Source organism: Clinocottus analis, unplaced genomic scaffold (genome assembly GCF_023055335.1).
Source record: "Clinocottus analis isolate CAN_PGR_092001 unplaced genomic scaffold, fCliAna1.0.p SCAF_4, whole genome shotgun sequence".
NCBI classification, from domain to species: Eukaryota; Metazoa; Chordata; class Actinopteri; order Perciformes; family Cottidae; genus Clinocottus; species Clinocottus analis.
In genome coordinates, this window is record NW_027176153.1 from 21214205 (window position 1) to 21236396 (window position 22192).

The window sequence follows — 22192 nt, forward strand, 5'->3', positions numbered from 1 at the left end:
GCGCGTATGGGGACGCGTTTGTGTTGCTTTTCCCTCACCGTTATGTGCCTGCGGGGATCAAAGTAATTCCGTTTTTTAAAAATTAAATTCACACGCGTAAGAAAGTACCAGAACTCTGCTTTAATAGTCTTATTTCTGGGCTGCAAGCTGGCGGTGAGCAGGATGGCCTGCAGCCTCTCGGCTGCATCGGCGCGCTGCGTGTGGTGGATATGACATGACAGGCGGAAAGATGGTTCTTTGTGTGGTTGAAAGTTCTCTCTTTTGGGGCCCAAATTCATATCTGTGATCCAGTATACGCATCGCAGATCCCCTGAGGAGTTGATGGTGGGTTTTCTGAAGTGATTTCGTGGTGTTAAGCTGCGGACATGGACGCAAAGAAAGGTAGGAACTCTTCTTTTATTCCTCCGAGTGTTTTGTTTGCGCGTCATCACTTCAAGTTATGTCTAAGAAGCAACTGTCCCGTGAAAGCGACATTCTGAACAGGAATCCCATGCAGAAGGTGGAAGATGAACATATCTTTTTTTGATAATAATACTTTCACTGAGACAGTATAGGTGACGAGTTTGGTCAAACATCCTGATAGTAGCGCATGTTTTCTACGAGTCAAAGCACGCACACCTTTAATTATCATTAAACAAACGTGCTCAGTGTGGAAATATTGAATACATTCTTATCTGCTGATATTGCTAGACGATTTTTTTTTTTATTTACACGGGAGAGATAATACATGCACCTGCAGGCTTATTCTTTGGGCAGGGCCTCGTCTGCAGGTGATCATGGCCTGCTGGGGACAGCGGGCTAAGTGCCATGCTACTTCCACTGAAGAAGTAGGTCACATCCAACAGGATGAGGCCTTCAGGATACCTGTCTGTTGCTACAGCCAGCATGCAGTCCCTCATTATATTGTGTTGGATAATGCACTGGGCTGATATTATAGCACGTATACACCAACCATAAATTGACTTGAATTGACTGACAATAAAGGTATCCACCAATATACTTACTTCTCTATTAATTAGCACATTGCTGTATATGTATTAACCAGATGTGTTAATCATTACATTGCCCCCAAATCATTTATCATGTAATAAACACTGTTTTACTTTTCACAATCAGGATGCTCGAAAAAAAGTTTCTAATTATTTTTGTTTGTTTTTTTTGACAGATGGCCCTCCTGGGGGGGAGGGAGGGAAGTCGGACACCCTCGGGTCCTCTGGCTCAGGCAGGAAACGAGGCGGGGGGGCCAAGAAGGCAATGCAGGCGAACAAGTCTGCCCTCAGGGCCCCCCGAGCCCTCTGCTGCCTCACCCTCAGCAACCCCATCCGCATGGCAGCGCTGGCCCTCGTCGAGTGGAAATATCCTTCACTGAGTTGCTTCACAGTTGTCTGTGCCCGTTTGTGTTCCTGCACGCAAGATGTATGATGTGTTCTTGAGCACATGTGGAGGGGTCGAGGGGTTGAAGTTGTATTATTCTGTTGAGTGTGTGTGTGTTTTCGTTGTGCCCTTCCTTAACCGCACTCCTCAAGCCTTTTGATATTTTTATTCTGCTGGCCATTTTTGCCAACTGCGTGGCCATGGGCGTCACCAAGCCGTACCCCGACGACGACTCCAACGCCACCAACCACCAACTGGTGAGTTTATCGGTGGGGAGATGGGCAGCAGTTTCACCGGTTTCTTTAACTCATTTTGAAGGTTCATGGTACGCGGAGCTGGGTCTTAAGTAAAGCAAATACAAGCTCAAACACAAGTGTATCTCATTAAAATCACCATGATGTAACATAGTAAGGAAAAGGGGGGGAAAAAACAGCTTATTAATTAACACTAACTTAAAAAAGAATCACTGCCTTCTGACACAAGTGTTTCAGAAAAAAAGCTTGTATACTATACAACAAGAAGGCTGTGTTTTTGTCAATTATAGAGTGGAAAGTAAAGTATAAACATCCGTAGCCAGCCTGCTGCAGGTCTAACAAATAAACTTTAAAGTAAAAGTGCACTCCAAAAAAAGAATATTTCTAGTCCCGACCCAGTAGTGCATTTCATTTATTCCTCTCGTGGTCTGATTGATGCACCCAAACATACCGCGCATGCTATGCTATGCTAGCCTATAGTGACGCATAGACAAATGGATCAAACAGAAAGAGGAACGTGTGTGTGAAGAGAGCTCCTCGAGGGCCCGACACGGAGAACCTCCCATAAATCAAAGAGCTGCCGGAGCTCTTTGATCATCCGGAGCTTTCTTCATCAGACCGCTTAGTGCTCCTTTGGAAACTGAAAGTATAAAACGTTTAGGACAGCAACTTGATCCCTTTAAGGGGATTGAATGGAGCTGTCAAGTTGAACTATGCCAATGTGTGAAGTGTGTCTGAGCTCCTTTACCGCCGAACATCTCGGGCGAATCTCCTGAGATGATATTTTTTCTCTCTGGCGTCCTGCGAGTCCTTTGAGGACACTGTGAGATGGGATTTGTTGCAACAGTTCTATGGTGTTTTGCTGAAGATAGTAATATTTGTGTCGGAGGTGATGGTAACGGTGTTAGAGGGGGAAAAAGTTGCGGTGTGGCCTGGTCAAGGTGACCCTCTCAGGGATCGTGACTTAAACGCCAACCATCTGCTTAATCTGCCTCTTTGTCCCTCCCTTTGTGATCACCAACCCCCGCCCCATTAATTACCAATTACACAGCAGTCAAACTGGAAATCATCCTGTTTTTTTTGTTGGTTTATTCAATGCGTGAGCCACCGAGACCAACAAACTGCATGATATGAACGCAAGAAGACAGTCGTGATTGTGATTTAATTGTTGGAAGTAAGCCTTGCCTTGTTTGCGGTGGGTAAAAGTTTGAATTTAATCTTAGACAATGTTAATAAAAGGAGTAGCAGGGACACACAGGCTCGATGTAAGTAGATCCCTTTATTGGATTGCACAAAGAAGGTAAGCTGGCAGTTTAACATAACCCCCTCCCGCCCCTCTCTCAGCGACTTCCTTTTTTATCACTTGAAATCATCAGTTTCGGGGAATGTGACTGAATTCCACACGCCTTCCCTGAAACCACATTATGTCTGGATTATTGTGTCAGCCCGACGTTGAAGCCCAGTGAGAGTGGAAGCAGTGATTAGAAGCATTAAGCTGAAGGTTACAGAGAAGGGATCCAGAGACGGGCGTAAGCGTGTGTTAGGCAGTAGGTTAGGAGGTTAGAAAGCCACCGCAGTCAGCCTTTACCGATAACACACGTGCTTTCAAGAAAAGACCCGTGCAAAAGTCAGTTAATGCCACTTACCGCTGCATGTGGCAAAGAGAAATCCGTCTCTAAATGTCTTTATTTTACTGTGACAATCACTTGACATTTTCTTCAACACTTCTCCACATTTATTCCTCGTGAAGCCCCACCCCGCTGACTCAGAAAGTGATTCAAATTTTGCCAAACATCGACACCTTTGCCTCTTCTTTCCCTCTCAGGAACAAGTTGAGTACGTCTTCCTCGTCATCTTCACCATCGAGACCTTCACTAAAATCCTCGCCTACGGCTTAGTCATGCACCCCAGCGCCTACATCCGCAGCGGATGGAACTTGCTCGATTTCGTCATCGTCATCGTCGGGTATCTTGGGCGTTTCGCGCTGTCCCGATCTGCATCTGCAAATGCCCTCGTCGCTTATGGGAAGGGAAGTCTCTAACAGCTCTTTTGTGTGTCTCGCGCAGGTTGTTCAGCGTGATAGCGGAGGGCATGACGGACCACAAGCCAGGAGAGGCCCATCACGCTGCGGGAAAACCCGGAGGCCTCGATGTCAAAGCCCTCAGAGCGTTCAGGGTGTTGCGGCCGCTTCGGCTCGTCTCCGGAGTTCCCAGTGCGTTCGTCGCTTGCTGCAGATGGATTGAATGTTTGCTGTGCTTCATCCCGCATGTGCCATTGAAACGTGTGTGTGTGTGTGTCTGCCTTGCCAGGTTTACAAATTGTGTTGAACTCCATCATGAAAGCCATGGTGCCCCTTCTGCACATCGGTATGCTGGTCATGTTCGTCATCATCATCTACGCCATCATCGGCTTGGAGCTTTTCATCGGCCGGATGCACAAGACGTGCTACTCCAGCAGCACAGGTCTGAGCTCTGGGACACTAACACTGTGTCTATGACCGAACACTTTACGAAGTACACTGCGATACAGTGCGCTAACATCTGTAGTGCACTTTGTCGTTAGTAAGCGCTGCATCAAATGAAACACTTACGTTAACCACTTTGGCGGAAGTGACGGACGCAAATCTGTTCGCGATACCCGCGAAACTAAAACTGACAAAATGAACGCACTTTGTGTCCCTCGTGTACCTCGTTCTCCACCCCGTGTGGAAACTGCGACACACCTCCACAATCGCGGGAGGAGGATATAAATAAATGAATGAAAAGCTGGCGAAAGGGCTCCTCCTCTTCCGCTACGTAGCCAAGATGGCGCCCGTTTAGTGCGAGTAGTGTCCATCGATCTTTTGACCGTTTGCAGGGCATCCGGGTACTTTCAGCGCACTGAATTCTGCTGGTTTTGTCAGCGTGGCGCCCTAAACACTGAAAGTCAGTGCTCAAAGTGCTCAAGTGTCCGGTAGTAGACACGTCCTAAACCTCACTATTACGCGGCGTCCATATTTCATGGCTGCGTCGACTTAATTGCCGTTTTTTCCCCCCCCCCCTCCACACCAGGTCTCATGATAGAAGACGACCCGTCGCCCTGTGCGTTTGCCGGCAGCGGGCGTTTTTGCGTGGGCAACGGGAGCGAGTGCCGGGGCAAGTGGGAGGGCCCAAATGGCGGCATCACGAACTTCGACAACGTTTTCTTCGCCATGCTGACGGTCTTCCAGTGCATCACGATGGAGGGTTGGACAGACGTTCTCTACTGGGTACTCGCACGCCGCCGGATCCTCCGCACCTTTTTCACATGTGTTTGTTGTGCGACAGAAAATGCTCACTTGTGCTTTGTGTGTCTCTGCGCAGATGAACGACGCCATCGGCTACGAGATTCCATGGGTTTACTTTGTGTCTCTGGTCATCTTTGGATCCTTTTTCATCATCAATCTCGTGTTGGGTGTGTTGAGCGGGTGGGTTCTGCTGCGCCTCGGAGCTTTTCTGTGCATTCATTGTGTTTTTTTTTCTTCGTGGGAAACAAAATGAATCCCTTATATTTGTCTTCAATACTTTTTCTGAGTGTCTCGAGTTTGTGTCTGTGCACAGAGAGTTCTCCAAGGAAAGAGAAAAGGCCGTGGCGCGTGGCGAGCTGCAGACGGCGCAGGAGTGCAAGCAGATGGAGGAGGACATGATCGGCTACATGGACTGGCTCATCGAGGCCGAGGACGTGGACGAAGAAGGAAACAAACGTTGGTTTGAAGCACATTCATGAAGATAAACCAAATCCACTCCACGTGGCTCCGCGTCTATACACAGCCCGCTTCTGCTTTGCTTCAAAAGGTGCTGCGATCGCAAAGAAGAAGATGATGAAGAAGTTCGGCTGGTACAAACACAACGAGGACGGCGGAGGTACGTCAGCGGTCGCCGCTTGTTACCGTGTTTATTTAAGGTGACGCTCTCTAACAGCCTCTGGATCTGTGTGCACAGCGGAGTCAGACTCAGACGATGACATCGCGTACCTCGACGACGACAGCGGCTTCTGCGCGTCTCTCATGTAAGACAACGGAGGGAGGAACACTGTGTTGATTCATCTCATGGCGTTTAGGTGTTAACCAAGTCCATTCATGATTTGCGCATGTTCTTCTCCTCCCAGGGCGAAGATGATGGCGAACAGCTTCTGGTAAGACAAGAAAAAGGGCTCAATCCAAAGCACTCCTGAAGCATTTCATTCGCGTATAATGTGCACACCTCATTCCAAAATGCTATTTTCTCTGGGGGTTTTTTTTAGTGACCAATTGTGCCAGTTGAATCATACGTTCAGGAAGAACTGCCGCGTGGCCGCCAAGACCAGCAACTTCTACTGGTTGGTGCTCCTGCTGGTGTTTCTCAACACGGTGGCCAGCGCCTCCGAGCACGCCGGGCAGCCGAAGTGGCTCACAGAAATGCAAGGTAAGAATGCGTTCCTCCACTTATTCCAACCCGTTGCGGCGCTCCGCTCCCCTGGAGACAAAGCGCAACACCCAACAAAAAGTCTCCTTCTCCGTTTTGTCCCTCAGAGCGAGCCAACAAGATCCTGCTGCTGCTGTTCACGCTGGAGATGCTCATGAAGATGTACGCCTTCGGCCTGCAGATCTATTTCATGGCGCTGTTCAACCGCTTCGATTGCTTCGTGGTGTGCGGCGGCATCCTCGAGACGCTGCTCGTGGAGTGTGAATTCATCCCGCCCATCGGCATCTCCGTGCTGCGCTGCATCCGGCTGCTCAGGATATTCAAGATGACTCGGTAACCGAGTTTCGTCGTGAAAAAACATCTGGAGTGTTTTTTTTTTATTCGGCTGCTCGAGGAACAAACGAGTGAAACAAATCTATCCATCTTCATTTCCTGCGCTCTCTTCTGTTATTTCCAGGCACTGGGCTGCTTTGTCCGACCTGGTCAACTCGCTGCTCAACTCCATGAAAGCCATCCTCTCCCTCCTGCTGCTGCTCTTCCTCTTCCTCATCATCTTCGCCTTGCTGGGCATGCAGCTATTCGGAGGCAAATTCAACTTTGACGAGACTCAGATGAAGAGAAGTACTTTCGACTCCTTCCCTCAGGCTCTGCTCACTTGTTTCCAGGTGATTGACTTGGCAAAAGTGTAGAGTTTATAAATAGCACATATGAACTCAAAGAACTTTACATTTAGACACCAAATGTAGAAATATATAGGCACAAACATAAGAAGATAGGGAGTGTCTACAACATAAATATAAAAAAGGAAAAGCCCTGGATATACCAGTAATCAATTATTAAATTACTTTTCATGCAATATGGTGTAAATCACCGGCTTCTCACTCTTTTTTCTTTGCAGATCCTCACTGGAGAGGACTGGAACGCTGTGATGTACGACGGCATCATGGCCTACGGAGGGCCCATCTTCCCCAACATGGTGGTGTGCATTTACTTCGTCATCCTCTTTGTTGTCGGTAACTGTATCCTTTCTCAGTGTCGGTGCACTGAACTGTCTGATATCTGAAGTCTGAGCGTGAAATGATCGGTCTTTATTTCATTGAAATGGAACAAAGTGGGCTCCCTAACTTTGTGATCAGACATCCTGCTCAATGTCTTCTTGGCTATCGCCGTGGACAACTTGGCAGGCGGCGGCGGGAAGACCAAAGTCGAGTAAGTTTGACATCGAAAAGGATGATAAGTGGTATTGGTCTCATCCTCCTCCTCCCTGCTGCACTCACACTGATGTCTACATTAAGCACACACACCAATTATATGTGTGTACAGCTCTGTTGCAGTTTGCTGTTTTTTTTTAGGGAGAAAAAGGAAGAGGAAGAAGAATGGGATGAGGATGACGAGAAAGAGGATGAGGACGCAGGGGTAGATCATCTTTAAAAGAAAAACAATCTTTTTCCTGCACCATATTGGACAAAAATAAAAGAGTGAAATGCCGAACAGCTGATCTTTTGTCTCGGTTGTAGAACGAGGAGGACGAATGGCAGGATGAAGAGCTGAGGGCCATCGAGGGCCTGGAGGGTGAGTGTGACGGACATCGAGACCTGCGGGACCAACGGCAGACTCGGTGATCGAACACTTTAACTTCCTCTGATGCTTTTCTCGTAGGCGTTGCTCCATTGAAGCCGGAGTTCTCTGGGCCCAAAGAGAAGATCGTCCCGATCCCTGATGGGAGCTCCTTCTTCCTTCTCGGGAAGAAAAACTGGTAATTTTGAGTTCATTTGTGCACCAAATGAACCTGATTCTGCTTTACTCCTGTAATGTGAGGTCCTGTAAGAATTACAATCAAGAATTACAAAAAAAGTACTATAAATGATTACAGTATAAGAAGATTTGTAAGATATCTTCTTATACTGTAATCATTTATAGCTCTTTTTTTATTCTTATCCTTAATTCTTAAATTTAATTATAATTTTGACCTTAAGTTTTAAGTTATTGTAATTATGTGTACTATCTATCTATCTATCTATCTATCTATCTATCTATCTATCTATCTATCTATCTATCTATCTATCTATCTATCTATCTATCTATCTATCTATCTATCTATCTATCTATCTATCTATCCATCCATCCATCCATCCATCCATCCATCCATCCATCCATCCATCCATCCATCCATCCATCCATCCATCCATCCATCCATCCATCCATCCATCCATCCATCCATCCATCCATCCATCCATCCATCCATCCATCCATCCATCCATCCATCCATCCATCCATCCATCCATCCATCCATCCATCCATCCATCCATCCATCCATCCATCCATCCATCCATCCATCCATCCATCCATCCATCCATCCATCCATCCATCCATCCATCCATCCATCCATCCATCCATCCATCCATCCATCCATCCATCCATCCATCCATCCATCCATCCATCCATCCATCCATCCATCCATCCATCCATCCATCCATCCATCCATCCATCCATCCATCCATCCATCCATCCATCCATCCATCCATCCATCCATCCATCCATCCATCCATCCATCCATCCATCCATCCATCCATCCATCCATCCATCCATCCATCCATCCATCCATCCATCCATCCATCCATCCATCCATCCATCCATCCATCCATCCATCCATCCATCCATCCATCCATCCATCCATCCATCCATCCATCCATCCATCCATCCATCCATCCATCCATCCATCCATCCATCCATCCATCCATCCATCCATCCATCCATCCATCCATCCATCCATCCATCCATCCATCCATCCATCCGTTTAACTTTATTTAACACTGAAGTTGTGTGTGATGCTTTAACACCAAGACTTTGCTTAAAATAGTCCACTTTTCTTTGTAATTTCCCTCCCACCGTCAGCTTGCGAGTCGCCTGCCACAACCTCATCCATCACCCGTACTTCACCAACTTCATCCTCATCTTCATCATCCTCAGCAGTATTTCCCTGGCGGCCGAGGATCCGATCAAATCCCACTCGTTCAGGAACATAGTAAGAGTGACCGCGTCAGGCGGACTCCTCGTCCGTCTGCTCATTATTCACACCCAAGAAGATCGATTACCAACTCCGGCTTCTCTCCTCCTCAGGTGCTCGGTTACGCCGATTACGTCTTCACCTCGGTCTTCACGGTGGAGATCGTGCTCAAGGTAACGCTCGCGGCGGATTGAAATGGACTCAAACCGCTCAAACGTGGTGAATTTGACGTCGCATGTCTTTCTTCGCCCCCTCGCTCGCGGTGTAGATGGCGGTCTACGGCGCCGTCCTGCACACCGGCTCCTTCTGCAGGAACGCTTTCAACCTCCTGGACCTGCTGGTGGTCAGTGTGTCGCTGGCGTCTTTCTTTTTACAGTAAGGAGAAGCTCTTCCAACACAAACTGCACACAGTTGAATTCTGCCGGGGGAAAAAACAAATCCATAGTCTTAATCGATACGCTTTTGATTTAAGGGTTACACTCAGAAAGTTTTTTACTGTCCGCTCTTTATGTCCCTGTCCAATCTGCCTTATTTTCTTCCCTATGTCTCTATTTTATTGACTCTAAATATGTTATTTCTCTCTCAGTTCAAGCGCGATCTCCGTGGTGAAGATCCTCAGAGTGCTGCGAGTGCTGCGGCCGCTTCGTGCCATCAACAGAGCCAAGGGACTGAAGGTGAACGGCGCTGTCTTTCTGGGAGTTTATTCTCTTATTGCGTGTGAAGTAAGCGACGGCTACTGAATCCCGTGTGTTCAGTTTGTGTTGAGTGTTGCGTGTCCTTCGTTTGTCGGTCACAGAACGTGGTGCAGTGTGTGTTCGTGGCGATCCGCACCATCGGCAACATCTTGATCGTCACAACGCTGCTTCAGTTCATGTTTGCCTGCATCGGAGTGCAGCTCTTCAAGGTAAACACACGCGACACTCTCTGGCCGCTTTATTAGGTACACCTGTACAGTCTTATGGGGTCCGATAAAGCTGTGAGGCGGTGAAATGCTACTTGTTTTCATGCCGATGTTCACACATGATGTGTTTTAAGGTTAGAATTATATATAGAGGTGTTTGTCATATGTTAATAGGAATTAAAGGGTGACGCAGACCGGAGGCTGTGTAGTTGTTTCTCCTGTGAGAATCTCTCACACTAAATCACCATATTCTCATGTGAAGCTCTTCATATCTGACATTTTCCTCTCGTACCTTCCTTCCTGTCAGGCAGGTTCAGGGTTCATTGCCCTGTCAGGCAATAAATACAGAAAGAAATAAATGAAGAAATACGTGTGGACACAGAAATACAGGCATAAATAAATGAAGAAATACAGAAATGTAGAAATAGATTTATGTCCTGTTTATGTGTAACTTATATTTATTTATTCCTGTATTTATATCTACATTTATTTAAGCATTTATTTATTTATTCCTGTATTTATTAATGCATTCATTTATTTATGAATACTTAAGTCATTGTCTGTCCTCCATAGTGCAGATGCTTCTCATGAGCGTTTCTTTTTATTGTAAAGGGAAGTGGACGGCGAGTGGTTTGTGTTGTTTTAATGTTCTTGTGTTTTAATGCTGCAGGGCAGATTCTACAGCTGCACAGACGAAGCCAAACACACTCCTGTGGAGTGCAGGTGAGGTGATTTCTTCTCGTCTTATTCTCGACACCAGAGGTTTCTGAGGTTGTGGGGTTTATTTTACTTGTTTTGCTGAATCTTGATTACGTTATTCAAACACACTCAACAGTTGAGCTAAGATGAGCTAGTGTTGCTGTCTGTCCCGTTGTTTTTTCTGTCTCTGATTCAACCAAAAGTATGCACATTTAATTTAAGCTACACACACACATGTGATCTTTTAATAACAACTATTGTAATATTTATTTTTCACTTCCATTCACTGAGCCGACCGTGAGAACGCCGCCTCCCGTCGGTCTGCACGACATGAAGCGCCACAGACGGTTATCGTGCCGACACTGCGGTTACATTTGCGCGTTTGTCTGGTTTCAGGGGAACGTTTGTGGTCTATAAAGACGGGGACATGAACCACCCCATGGTGAGAGAGAGGATTTGGGAAAACAGCGATTTCAACTTTGACAACGTGCTGATGGGCATGCTGGCTCTGTTCACCGTGTCGACGTTTGAAGGCTGGCCGCAGTGAGTAGCTTGAACATGTTTAGAAATGCAAAGGCTCATTATTTAGTTAACTGTCTTAATGTCAACAAATCCTGTGAGAATACAAAATATATAGTCATGTGTATACTTTCTGAAGATACAAATCTTTGAATTCTGGTCACAAATATGTTTTAATTTGTTTAAATATCTCAGTAATTTCCGCCACAAAAAAAAAAGAAGTCGTTATGACAAGAAAAAAGTCATGATTATGACTTTCTTTTGTCATAATTATTATTATGACTTTCTTTGGTCATGATTATGACTTTTTTTGGTTGTCATAATTATTACTTTTTTTTTGTCATATTTATGACTGCTTTTTGTGGCGCAAATGGGCTTCCATAGACTGAAAATTGGAAATATTAAATTCAAAATGTGGTTTATTGCATTTAAATGTAAATATTTCTATTCAATTTATTGTATATAATTATTTTATGAAAACTATTCTGTTTTATTAGAATACAAATACGACCCATCAGGTTTTAGCTACGTAGGCAACATTTATTAATTTTACATTTTTGTCTTTAAATGTGATTTTTGACAATAAGAAATTAAATAAATATAATATTTCTTACTTTTTAAGCGTTTCCTTTCCTCACTGTGTGTTTTTTCGTTTAAAGGCTCCTCTATCGGTCCGTGGACGCCAACGCCGTCAACCGAGGACCCATTTACAACTACCGAGTCGAAATCTCCATCTTTTTCATCATCTACATCATCATCATCGCCTTCTTCATGATGAACATCTTCGTGGGTTTCGTCATCATCACCTTTCGAGAGCAAGGAGAGGTTGAGTTCAAAAACTGTGAACTCAACAAAAATCAAGTAATAAAAACCTCCAGAGACAATCTCAACTAAATCTTTTGGTGTGACACGTTGGTGATACATTTGTTCATCTTTACAAAGTGAGTAACGTCGCCGCTCTCTTCTTTTCCCATCCAGCGCCAGTGTGTTTACTACGCTCTGAAAGCCCAACCCATCAAGATTTACATCCCTAAAAACCCGTCGCAGCTCAAATTCTGGAGAATTGTCAACTCCAGCCAGTTTGAATACATCATGTTTGTGCTGATTCTGGGAAACACCCTCACTCTGGCTGTTCAGGTACTGTCGCTCGTTGATGAAACACAGAGAACTGCACTTTGTTTGCCGCGCCGTGACGCGTCGTGTTGCCGCTCTCTCTCGCAGCACTACGAGCAGTCCAAAACGTTCACCTCCATCATGGACATCCTCAACATGATCTTCACCGTGGTTTTCACCATCGAGATGATCATCAAGTTGCTGGCTCTGCGCATCCACGTGAGCGTCCCCTGCTTTCGCCCTTTTGGAAGACGACGTTCAACCCGTCGGCGCGGGCTGCGCTTGACTCGTTGTTTACTCTTTCCTCCCCGCAGCACTACTTCATCGATCCGTGGAATTCCTTCGACGCTTTGATCGTCGTGGGGAGCGTGTTGGACATCGCCGTCTCCGAGTTGAGCGTAAGTTTGTCCAATTTGCCGACAAAAGGAAAAAGACAGTTTAAACGCTCATGCATGTCACACTGTTTATCTGCTGAGTCCAGATGTTTTACTGTCGTATGCACAGATGACAGACAGCCATTCTATACGGTGAAAAGCTTATTTTGCTCTGTCCTCCTAGCGCAACATTACAATAAACTTAAAATTACAAAATTAAATAAATAAGTAAGGCACAAAATATAAAAGAACAGTATTGCAAAAAATATGATGATAGTATTGCTATGATACATATAATAAAATATGATAATAGTGTTGCTCATTGTATCTTTATACACTATGCATTACTACTACATTGCAATTTAGGGGAAAGTTCACGTGCTGATGGTATTTCAAGAGGACACTCTTGAGGTTTCGATCGTTGAAAACTGTTCTCTACTTCTGAGGAAATATGTGACATTATCAATCTGATAATAATAATAAAAAAACAGAAAGTCAAACAAATCTTTTAAAATTTCACTATCATTGCTACACAACAGAGCTCATACGCTATGGAAAATCCAAATAATCATTCTTTGAGACTTCAATTTCAAAAATGTGACCACTTGTGGCCGACCCTGATGTTAATCTCTCTCCTCTCACACGGCGTCTCGACCTGGTACCTGCTTCAGGGAGGAGGCGGCCACGGAGAGGTAAGAGCCGAGCACAACCACTGCAACACTAAATGGGTCTTCAAGGTACTTTACCCTGAGCACTGTCATCAATATTCATATTCATTCAGCTGCTTCTGTTTCGTTCCAGGGTCCTGGCAAAGGAGAGAGCGGAAAAGTGTCCATCACTTTCTTCCGTTTGTTCCGAGTCTTGAGGTTGGTGAAGCTGCTCAGCAAAGGAGAGGGCATTCGCACGCTGCTCTGGACCTTCGTCAAGTCGCTGCAGGTCGGCGAATAAATCACATAACACGAATAATTGATGACGCCATTTTGTCACGATGCTTATTAAGTCCTTTTTCTTTTTGGGATAATCATCTTGACTTTATCGTTCTCAGGCTTTGCCTTATGTTGGTCTGCTCATCGCCATGATCTTTTTCATCTACGCTGTGATCGGCATGCAGGTTCGTCTCTAAACTAAAACGTGGCGATTATTATTAGACTTGCCTGATTCACGTTGAAACTACGGTTCAACTGGTTTGCTTCTCACCAAGTATTTTCCTTCCAGTCCTTTGGGAAAGTGGCCATCGATGACGACACGCACATAAACAGAAACTGCAACTTCCAGACTTTCTTCATGGCTGTGCTGGTGCTCTTCAGGTGAGCCGTCAGCGTCACGACTCACCTTCCAACCCGCAGTATTTCAACAGAAGAAGTCTTGGTGTAAAAAAGTACAGGTCGAAATTTAAAAAAAAACGCCGCTCCGTCCCTGCAGGTGTGCCACCGGGGAGCAGTGGCAGGAGATTATGTTGGCGGCTCTGCCCGGCAGACGCTGCGACCCAGAAGCCGACACTGAGCCCGGCGAAGAGTTCAGCTGCGGCAGCAACTTGTCCTACATCTACTTCATCAGCTTCTTCATGCTCTGCGCTTACCTGGTGAGCAGGATTACGGATCTGTTCTCAAATCGTTTGTGGTGAAAAACACACTTTCCCTCCTTTTCAATGTAACGTCAAAGAAAGAAAGCCTCTTGGCTCTAAATTAAATTTCGGGATGATGATTAATTCAGACTTGTGCTTTACAGGCTTTATCGGGTCAAGTGGGATCACAGTCAGATGAAAGGAGAGAGGATAGTATTACATCAACTGAGCAGCAGCAGCAGTTGTGAAAAGCTCACCCTGCCTCCTCCGTTTCCCAGCTCCTTGGAGAACTCGCTCGTCAATGGATTTTGTTAATCCAGACAGCGCAGCCAAAACCCTGAATTAAAAGGGTGCAAAATATTCCGGTAGCATTTCCATGACCTCATGGTGCTATTTTTAGACATCTAAACAGGTTGAAGGAAGGTGACTTTAAACCTGGAGGATGTGTGAGGGCAGAACAAAGTCCACTGTGTAGTGGAGCTAATGAAAGAGGAAGGTTATCCTCTTTTTAGCTGTTGCAGATGTGAAAATGAATGAATCATAATATATACCAGGTAACATAATAAGTTACCTGCTTGAAATCATCATCAATGCCATCTAATAATGAAGCGCAATAACATGAACGTCCCGATTTAGAGCCAGCGACTGGAACATGGCCGACTCTGTAAAGACGATCTGCTCCATACACAAACACCAAAAACGCTTACTTTCTAGTGATTACACACTTCAAAGAGTCATAGTTATGAATATTACATTAGATTTCTGCCTATAGAGCCCCCTAATTGCAGCTCACTGATCATTTAAATTCACTCCAAGTTTAAAACTGTCTCCGTCTCAGCACTTTCCTTGTTACGTACTTAGATTGAACACATTTGTTCGCTTGAAGGCAGATTTACAACCGCAGGCTTCAGGTTCACGTTCGTCTCTTCGTGTGTGTCTGTGGTTTCCTCTCTCGTGTGGACAGCTGACATCCCCTCTGTCTGTGTGTGGTCTGTGACCTTTAACCTCACTGGGACCCTCTTCGGCTCCCTAAAATAGAGCTGGACCCCCTTTGTGCTGCTGGCTCATGCAGAATAACCCAGAACTGAATGGACGGACACTCGTACGCGTATAGAGGCAAAACAATCACTCACTTCCATCCAGATAATTGGGTCTACTTTTAGCTACTTATATTAATTAGCCTCAAAACACATTAAGTGCATGAATTTTTGACAGTCATTTTATCGCAGATGTTTTTTAAGGTCATATTCCACAAGGAGCCATTATTTGAAGTAGTTTGAAAGCGTCTTTTAAAGTACTTTTTAACGATTAAATCAGTTATCAAATCTTGTCTCATAAGATGTGTGTTGGTGACGAGGAGCTGTTGTGTTTCCGTCCTTCTCTCCGTCAAGATTATCAACTTGTTCATCGCCGTCATCATGGACAACTTTGAATACCTGACCCGAGACTGGACCGTGCTCGGCACTCACCACCTGGACGAGTTCAAGAGAGTTTGGTCGGACTACGACCCCGAGGCCACGTAAGACTCGCTTCTCTCCAACCCCGAGGCTCGAGACGACACGACAAATCACCTCTGGCCAGATCCTCTGCGGACAAATTAAACACTGGACACATTTATGCTGATTTACACTTCATATATACACTGCACATACTTTGCATTTTGCAGACTCTGTTCAAACTTGAATAATTTTCCTCAAATACACACGTAATTTAGATTCTATTGTGTATGTATATTTTGCATATTGTGCACATTTTGCACACTGTTTACATTTAATTTAATGTACTTCTATCTATCTATCTATCTATCTATCTATCTATCTATCTATCTATCTATCTATCTATCTATCTATCTATCTATCTATCTATCCATCCATCCTGCATGTCCTAGAATATTCCTTTCTGTCGGTAAAACGTTGGACTTTTTTTCCCTCTCCTGCAGCGGCCGTATAAAACACATCGACGTCGTCACGATGCTGCGTCGGATTCAACCGCCTCTCGGTTTCGGAAAGCTGTGTCCTCACCGTGTTGCTTGCAAGGTGAGTTGACTCGAATTCAATGCTGCGAGGAACACGAGCAGATGGGCCTCCTCTCTACCTCTTCTGCTGACGTGGACTCTGGCTATCTGGATGGTGTACCAGCCGTATACTACTCGTTATATGAATAGTTTCTGTCATATTCATGTCATGTGCTGTAACTCTGTTGCTCATTCTGGTCACATGACATCTAAAGAGGGATCCTCCTCTGTTGCTCTATGAAGGTTTCTCCCCTTATTTCCCTGTAAAAGGGTTTCCACTGTCTTTATTTTGGGAGTTTTTCCTCATCCGATGTGAGGTCCCGGGACAGGGACGTAAAGCCCTCCGAGGCAAATCTTGTATTTGTGATTTTGGGCTCCACAAAATAAACTGAACTGAATTGAATCTCACTCCTTCTGCCTCTTCCGTCCTCTCAGAGGCTGGTTGCCATGAACGTCCCTCTGCACTCCGACGGGACGGTGACCTTCAGTGCGACTCTGTTTGCTCTCGTGCGAACCTCCCTCAAGATCAAGACTGAAGGTTTGATCTTTACTCACGTGCTACACACAGCGCGCGTCGACCTTGCTCAGCGCCGGTTCACTTAAAAGGATTTGATGCTGTTGTCGCCCTCAGGCCCCATCGACAAGCAGAATGAAGAGCTGAAGGTGATCATTAAGAAGCTCTGGAAGCGCACCAAGCCCAAGCTCATTGACGAAGTCATTCCTCCCCCTAGAGGTACAACGAGAGTACTAAGTTCTGCCGTGAGAGACTCGAGACAGTAACACGCCGTCATCTGAAAAGAAAGAAACTGTTCCCTGCACGTTTCCTTTACTAAATTCCTTTTTTGTATTCCTTATCAGGGGATGAGGTGACTTGTGGGAAGTTTTATGCCAGCTTCCTGATTCAGGACTATTTTAAAAAGTACCGTAAGAGAAAGGAGAGAGAGAGGAAAACCAAAAGGAAGGACAGGGCGGCTTCTCTGCAGGTAACTTTAACAGACCAGTGTGTAGGATTCAAGGGGATTTACTATTAAAAAAAATGAAAACAATAGTGTAATAACTATGTTATCATTGCTGTATAATCACCTGAATGAGCCTAGAATGGGCACTTTATATCTATATAGTGAGCGGGTCGTCTTCCAATAAGCCTGACATTTTTATTCATTTTATTTATTAATAAAGTATCTATCAGTCTATCTGTCTATCTGTCTATCTGTCTATCTGTCTGTCTGTCTGTCTATCTGTCTATCTGTCCATCTATCTATCTATCTATCTATCTATCTATCTATCTATCTATCTATCTATCTATCTATCTATCTATCTGTCTGTCTATCTATTTTTCTACCGTATCCCAAAATCGCTGATTTCACATTTTTTCGTTGCCTGTAGGCCACCGTACGTCTGTGACATGCTTGGAAGCGCAGGGATTGTAAAGATTTCATCCAGACATATAGAAACACGTCTCTTTCAATAATACTTTTGGGTTCTAAAATGTTCAGGAAACATTGTTTTTTTGAAGGAGAAAGAAGAGCAAACATCCAAAACTTTCTGTATGTAAATGTGTGTTTTGCTCCTAGCTCGGGCTGCGTACGCTGCAGGACCTGGCTCCAGAGATGCGTTTGGCGATGGCCTGTGACCTTGAGGAAGAGGAGGCTGCGGACGGAGAGATGATCGCCGATGAGTTATTCGACAGCGAGCCGGGAACCTCGGGGACCGCCAAGGCCGCCGGCAAGCCGCTGTCGCCTATAAACAAGCTGGCGGAGCAGATGACCGTGCTCATGGAAAATGAGATCAAGAAAGACCGAGAGGTCGTGATCACGGAGCAGGTGCGCCTGAAGGAGCACGAGAGACTGGGATCAGAGCTGGCGGGAGTCAGCGTCGTGACGGAGCAGCCCGTGAGGTCTGAACCGCTGCCCGTCAGGTGCGTTCCTCTCATTTCATATACAGTCACACAGTGGGACCGCGTTTTATTTTAAAGTCCTAATGATTTGTTTTCTCTCCTGTTCAGGGAGGACTCCGTCAGTGAGTTGCCCCCTCCTCCTCCTCCTCCTCTTCTTTCTCCTCCTCCTGCTCTTCCTCCTGCTCCTCTTCCTCCTCCTCCTCCTCAAGAGATAGAACAGGTGGTCGTCGTAGAAGAACCAGTCGTGGAGGCGACAACCGAAGTATATGAGCAGGTTTATTGCCCTGAAGGGGACGCTGCGATTCAAGCATCAGTAGACGGGTAAGACTCGAGCTCGAGAGCGAGGAGAACATGTAGGTGATGAATAAATAAATCAAAGAATAGTTTGAATACACTTATTTGCTTGATTGCTGGGAGTGAGAAAAAAACGATTGATACTCTCAAAAGGAAAAGTAAATATGCACATTTACCAAAATGTCAAACGCTGTAAGAATATTTGATAACGCTAAAGTTCTTGGATCTTCTAGGTACGTGTACCCAGAAGCTGTCTCCCCTCTACCAGCTGAGACGGGCTACAATGGCCAGAGCCTGGAAAGTACCGGCAGCATCGGGGAGATACCGTATGATGCTCACAAGGCCAATGGCTTTGATAGCAACGGTTATAGTGACCCCCTCATGAACGGAGGGAGTGTCACTGCAAGCCCCACCCCCTACGCCTCAAACGGATATAACGGCAACGGATATGACGGCAACGGATATAACGGCAACGGATATAACAGCAACGGCTACGCCGGCGACAACGGCAGCATCGTCAGCACCAACGGCAACGGAAGCATCGTGAACGGGATGGGCAGCAGTTTCGGCGGCTACACCGGGAACGGCTACACCGGGAATGAGAATGGCACTCAGTTTGTGAGGAGACGGCTGCTTCCTCTCGTACCACAAGGTGAAAAACATGCATTTCTTTTTCTTTTTGTATCTGTATTAGTGGACACTGATTTAATTCTATACATCACATGTATGTACAGTGTGCAAATCAGAGAATTCTACTGAACATTTGAGCCGCAACATAAATTTAATCTGCAACCATTTAAATAATCCAATCATTGTTCACATAATTTGTCAAAGTTTTATGGTTGAAACTTCTCAACTGTGAGGATCTGCTTCTGTTTTACTATGGAAGCTCATTCCCGCCACAAAAAAAAGTCATAATTATGAGATAAAAACTCATAATTCTGAGATAAAAAATCATTATCTCATAATTTCGACTTTATTATCTCATAATTATGTCTTTTTATTTTATTATTATTTTTGCGGAAATGGGCTTCCGTAGTTTCATGTCTTACATTATAGTCAGTTTAATTTCTTTGGCACATTATATGCTGTTCAAACAAAACAAGACGTTTCGTTGTCACATTTGACGAGGACATTGTAACCGGCCTTTTTCACAGTTTTATGATGTTTTTAACAATGCAGTGGAATATAAACACATGTGGCATATGTTTGTAGTCGCAGACGTTCACTACTAATGGCTGGACTCCCAGCCTTTCAAGTGTTTGTGGTAGTTTAATCATTTGCAGATTTGCACCACTAAAGCAGAGCATCGACTAAAATGATGAGGGCCTTGAAGAGCAACTCCACACATTGATTTAGCTTGAACACAACCAAGTTTTAAAATGGTGTACATTTACCACAAACAGGAAGTCAATAGGACCAACTGACGTTCGCGTTCCTGCTTATTGTTTCAGGTCGAAAGCCGTCCTTTAACTTGCAGTGTCTGAGGCCGCAGAGCAGTATGGACAACCTCCCCATCCCTGGCACCTTCCGTGGGAACACAACCCCATCCAGAGCCCATCTACAAGTAACGCAACGGCACACACACACACACACACACATCTCAAAAATGTTTTGTGTTCACACACACACAGAGTGTGTCTCATGGTGACTCACTAATCGCCTCCTGCTCGCTCGTCTCAGGCGCAGCACAGCCTGGACTCCCGGGCCGGCAGCGTGTCCCCGATGTCGTCGGCCTCCTGGGTGAACGCGGCGGCATCTGGCGGCGCTCCTCTCCCGGGAATGATCGGCCCCGCGGGGCGCAGGGGCAAGCTCGTCTACTCCCCGATGATCCTGGTGGACGAAGCCACCGGCAAGAGCCAGCCGCTGTGGAGCGACGGCTCCGCCAGCCTCCCCGCGGGAGGCAGGGCGCCTGGCTGGTACCCGGGTCAGACCAGGACCTTCTCCAGCATGAGGATGCCACCCGTCAACCAGGGCTTCCTGGAGAAAGGCAGCGCAGACAGCCTGGTCGAGTCGGTGAGTAGCAATGAAGTATGGAGCAACCAGTATGTCCAACAATAGGAACATATTTGCTATTTTTGAGTTACTTTCAGCCTCATAGTTACATTTTTTGTCATTTTTTAAACATAAAGAATATATTTCTAACTATATCTGCTTATTATTAACTGCATGAACAGATAGGTTCACAATCTACCTTTTAAACAATCGTAAGTAGAGGACATTTTGTTCTAAAAAAGACGACTCGATTGATTTTGACTAACTTAAATCTCATATTAATTAGATATAAGCATTTGTAATCATATTCCATTGCACAGGAACACAGACTGTGGATTTTGTCCTCTATCATTTTCATCGTCAGCATGTTGGGAAGTCTCTTAATATCCAGCATGTACGGGAGGAATGATTACAGAAAAACTTGCATTTGATGGATTTGAACAACTGTGACCCTATTCTAATATATTAGGATAAACATGCTCTGATATATATATATATATATATATATATATATATATATATATATATATATATACATATATACATATATACATATATATACTGTAAATACGATACATATTAATTCAAAGATTTGACACAATCGTCCAAACATCAGCAGTACAAAGACAATATTTATTTTTGACACTGATACAGTTTGAAGTTTAAATATTAATGCACCACTGAGACAAATTCATAGTCATAATCTGCCTCTTTCTTCAAAATGTGCTGTCAATTGCGGTATATTTACTCCACGGTTACATGATAAATAAAGAAATCAATCATTTTGCATTTTCATTTGACTAAGTGAGCCTTTCAGCTGATGACATGTTCTGTGCGTTGGACATAATGATGCTCACGTAGACGTGCAGGTTTATGTTTGCATGATGAGTGGCTGAGAACATAATCCCTGTTTCACATCACTGTTCCTCTGCTTGCCTCCTCTTCATCGCTAATGTCAGATCCTGATCTCCGAGGGTCTCGGCGTCTACGCCAGGGACCCCAAGTTTGTGAGCTTTGCCAAGCGGGAGATCGCCGAGGCCTGCCACATGAGCCTGGACGACATGGAGAGCGCGGCCACCGACCTCATCGTTCGCGGGGCCAGTCAGTCCATGTCTCGTTTTGAGGAGGAGCTGGCCGATGAAATGAACTGCGTGATTTCTTACTGAGATCAGCAAAACTAAACCAAAACACTTTGAGAGGAAATTTGTGTTGTTGATTTTCTCTGGAGGAAAAAAAAAAAAAAAAGGAAAGTGGACGGGACAAGTGTAAGAATGATGTGATACGAACGGGACAGTGAGTACTTTAACTTGTAAATGCCAAAACACACACACACACACACACCACATAACTCACACACTGACTTTAAGATGTCAGTGTGTGGCAGGACTCACAACTACTCCTGACCAATAAGCTGTGTTTTACAGAGTGTGACAGGAAACTGTAGCTCTTAGCATCATTATGACAGAGGACCTTTTCTTTTTTTGCATTGTACTCTCATTTTGTACTTTACTTGAATTATTCTCACTTTATACACCTTTATAAACTGTAAAGAAAATGAAACTATTAGATTAATAAAACATTTATACCTTGTTACAGAAATAATTGATATGTGACCCCCCCTAAGAGCATTTGCTATTTTGGAGAACTATTTAAATACATTGAATATTGAATACCCTGTAATATAAAAGATGAAAACTCAGAGCAAAGTTTTGAATTTTTGTGACTATAAATAAAGCATTATGTTTTCTCAAATGTATGTGTTATTG

The 22192-nt window shown here is 44.8% G+C and overlaps 1 protein-coding gene across 1 annotated transcript; it reads left to right on the top strand.

Moving 5' to 3' along the window:
• The first annotated feature begins 365 nt into the window (after positions 1 to 365).
• Positions 366 to 22095, top strand: LOC137800213 (voltage-dependent L-type calcium channel subunit alpha-1D-like). Its single transcript, XM_068597297.1, is given in 46 exon segments — positions 366 to 381; positions 1166 to 1380; positions 1527 to 1631; positions 3454 to 3593; positions 3695 to 3840; positions 3938 to 4090; positions 4679 to 4875; positions 4970 to 5073; positions 5207 to 5349; positions 5441 to 5509; positions 5588 to 5654; positions 5754 to 5780; positions 5889 to 6049; positions 6157 to 6382; positions 6507 to 6714; positions 6948 to 7068; positions 7186 to 7258; positions 7402 to 7465; positions 7567 to 7621; positions 7709 to 7805; positions 8945 to 9074; positions 9170 to 9229; positions 9325 to 9431; positions 9643 to 9730; positions 9853 to 9960; positions 10628 to 10680; positions 11053 to 11199; positions 11835 to 12036; positions 12154 to 12312; positions 12397 to 12507; positions 12603 to 12686; positions 13334 to 13354; positions 13464 to 13598; positions 13708 to 13773; positions 13878 to 13969; positions 14085 to 14244; positions 15618 to 15745; positions 16166 to 16262; positions 16676 to 16973; positions 17099 to 17223; positions 17815 to 18158; positions 18246 to 18458; positions 18665 to 19083; positions 19886 to 19998; positions 20115 to 20447; positions 21386 to 22095. Coding segments are annotated over 46 exon segments (6387 nt in total). The 3' UTR covers positions 21593 to 22095.
• The last annotated feature ends 97 nt before the right edge of the window (positions 22096 to 22192 follow it).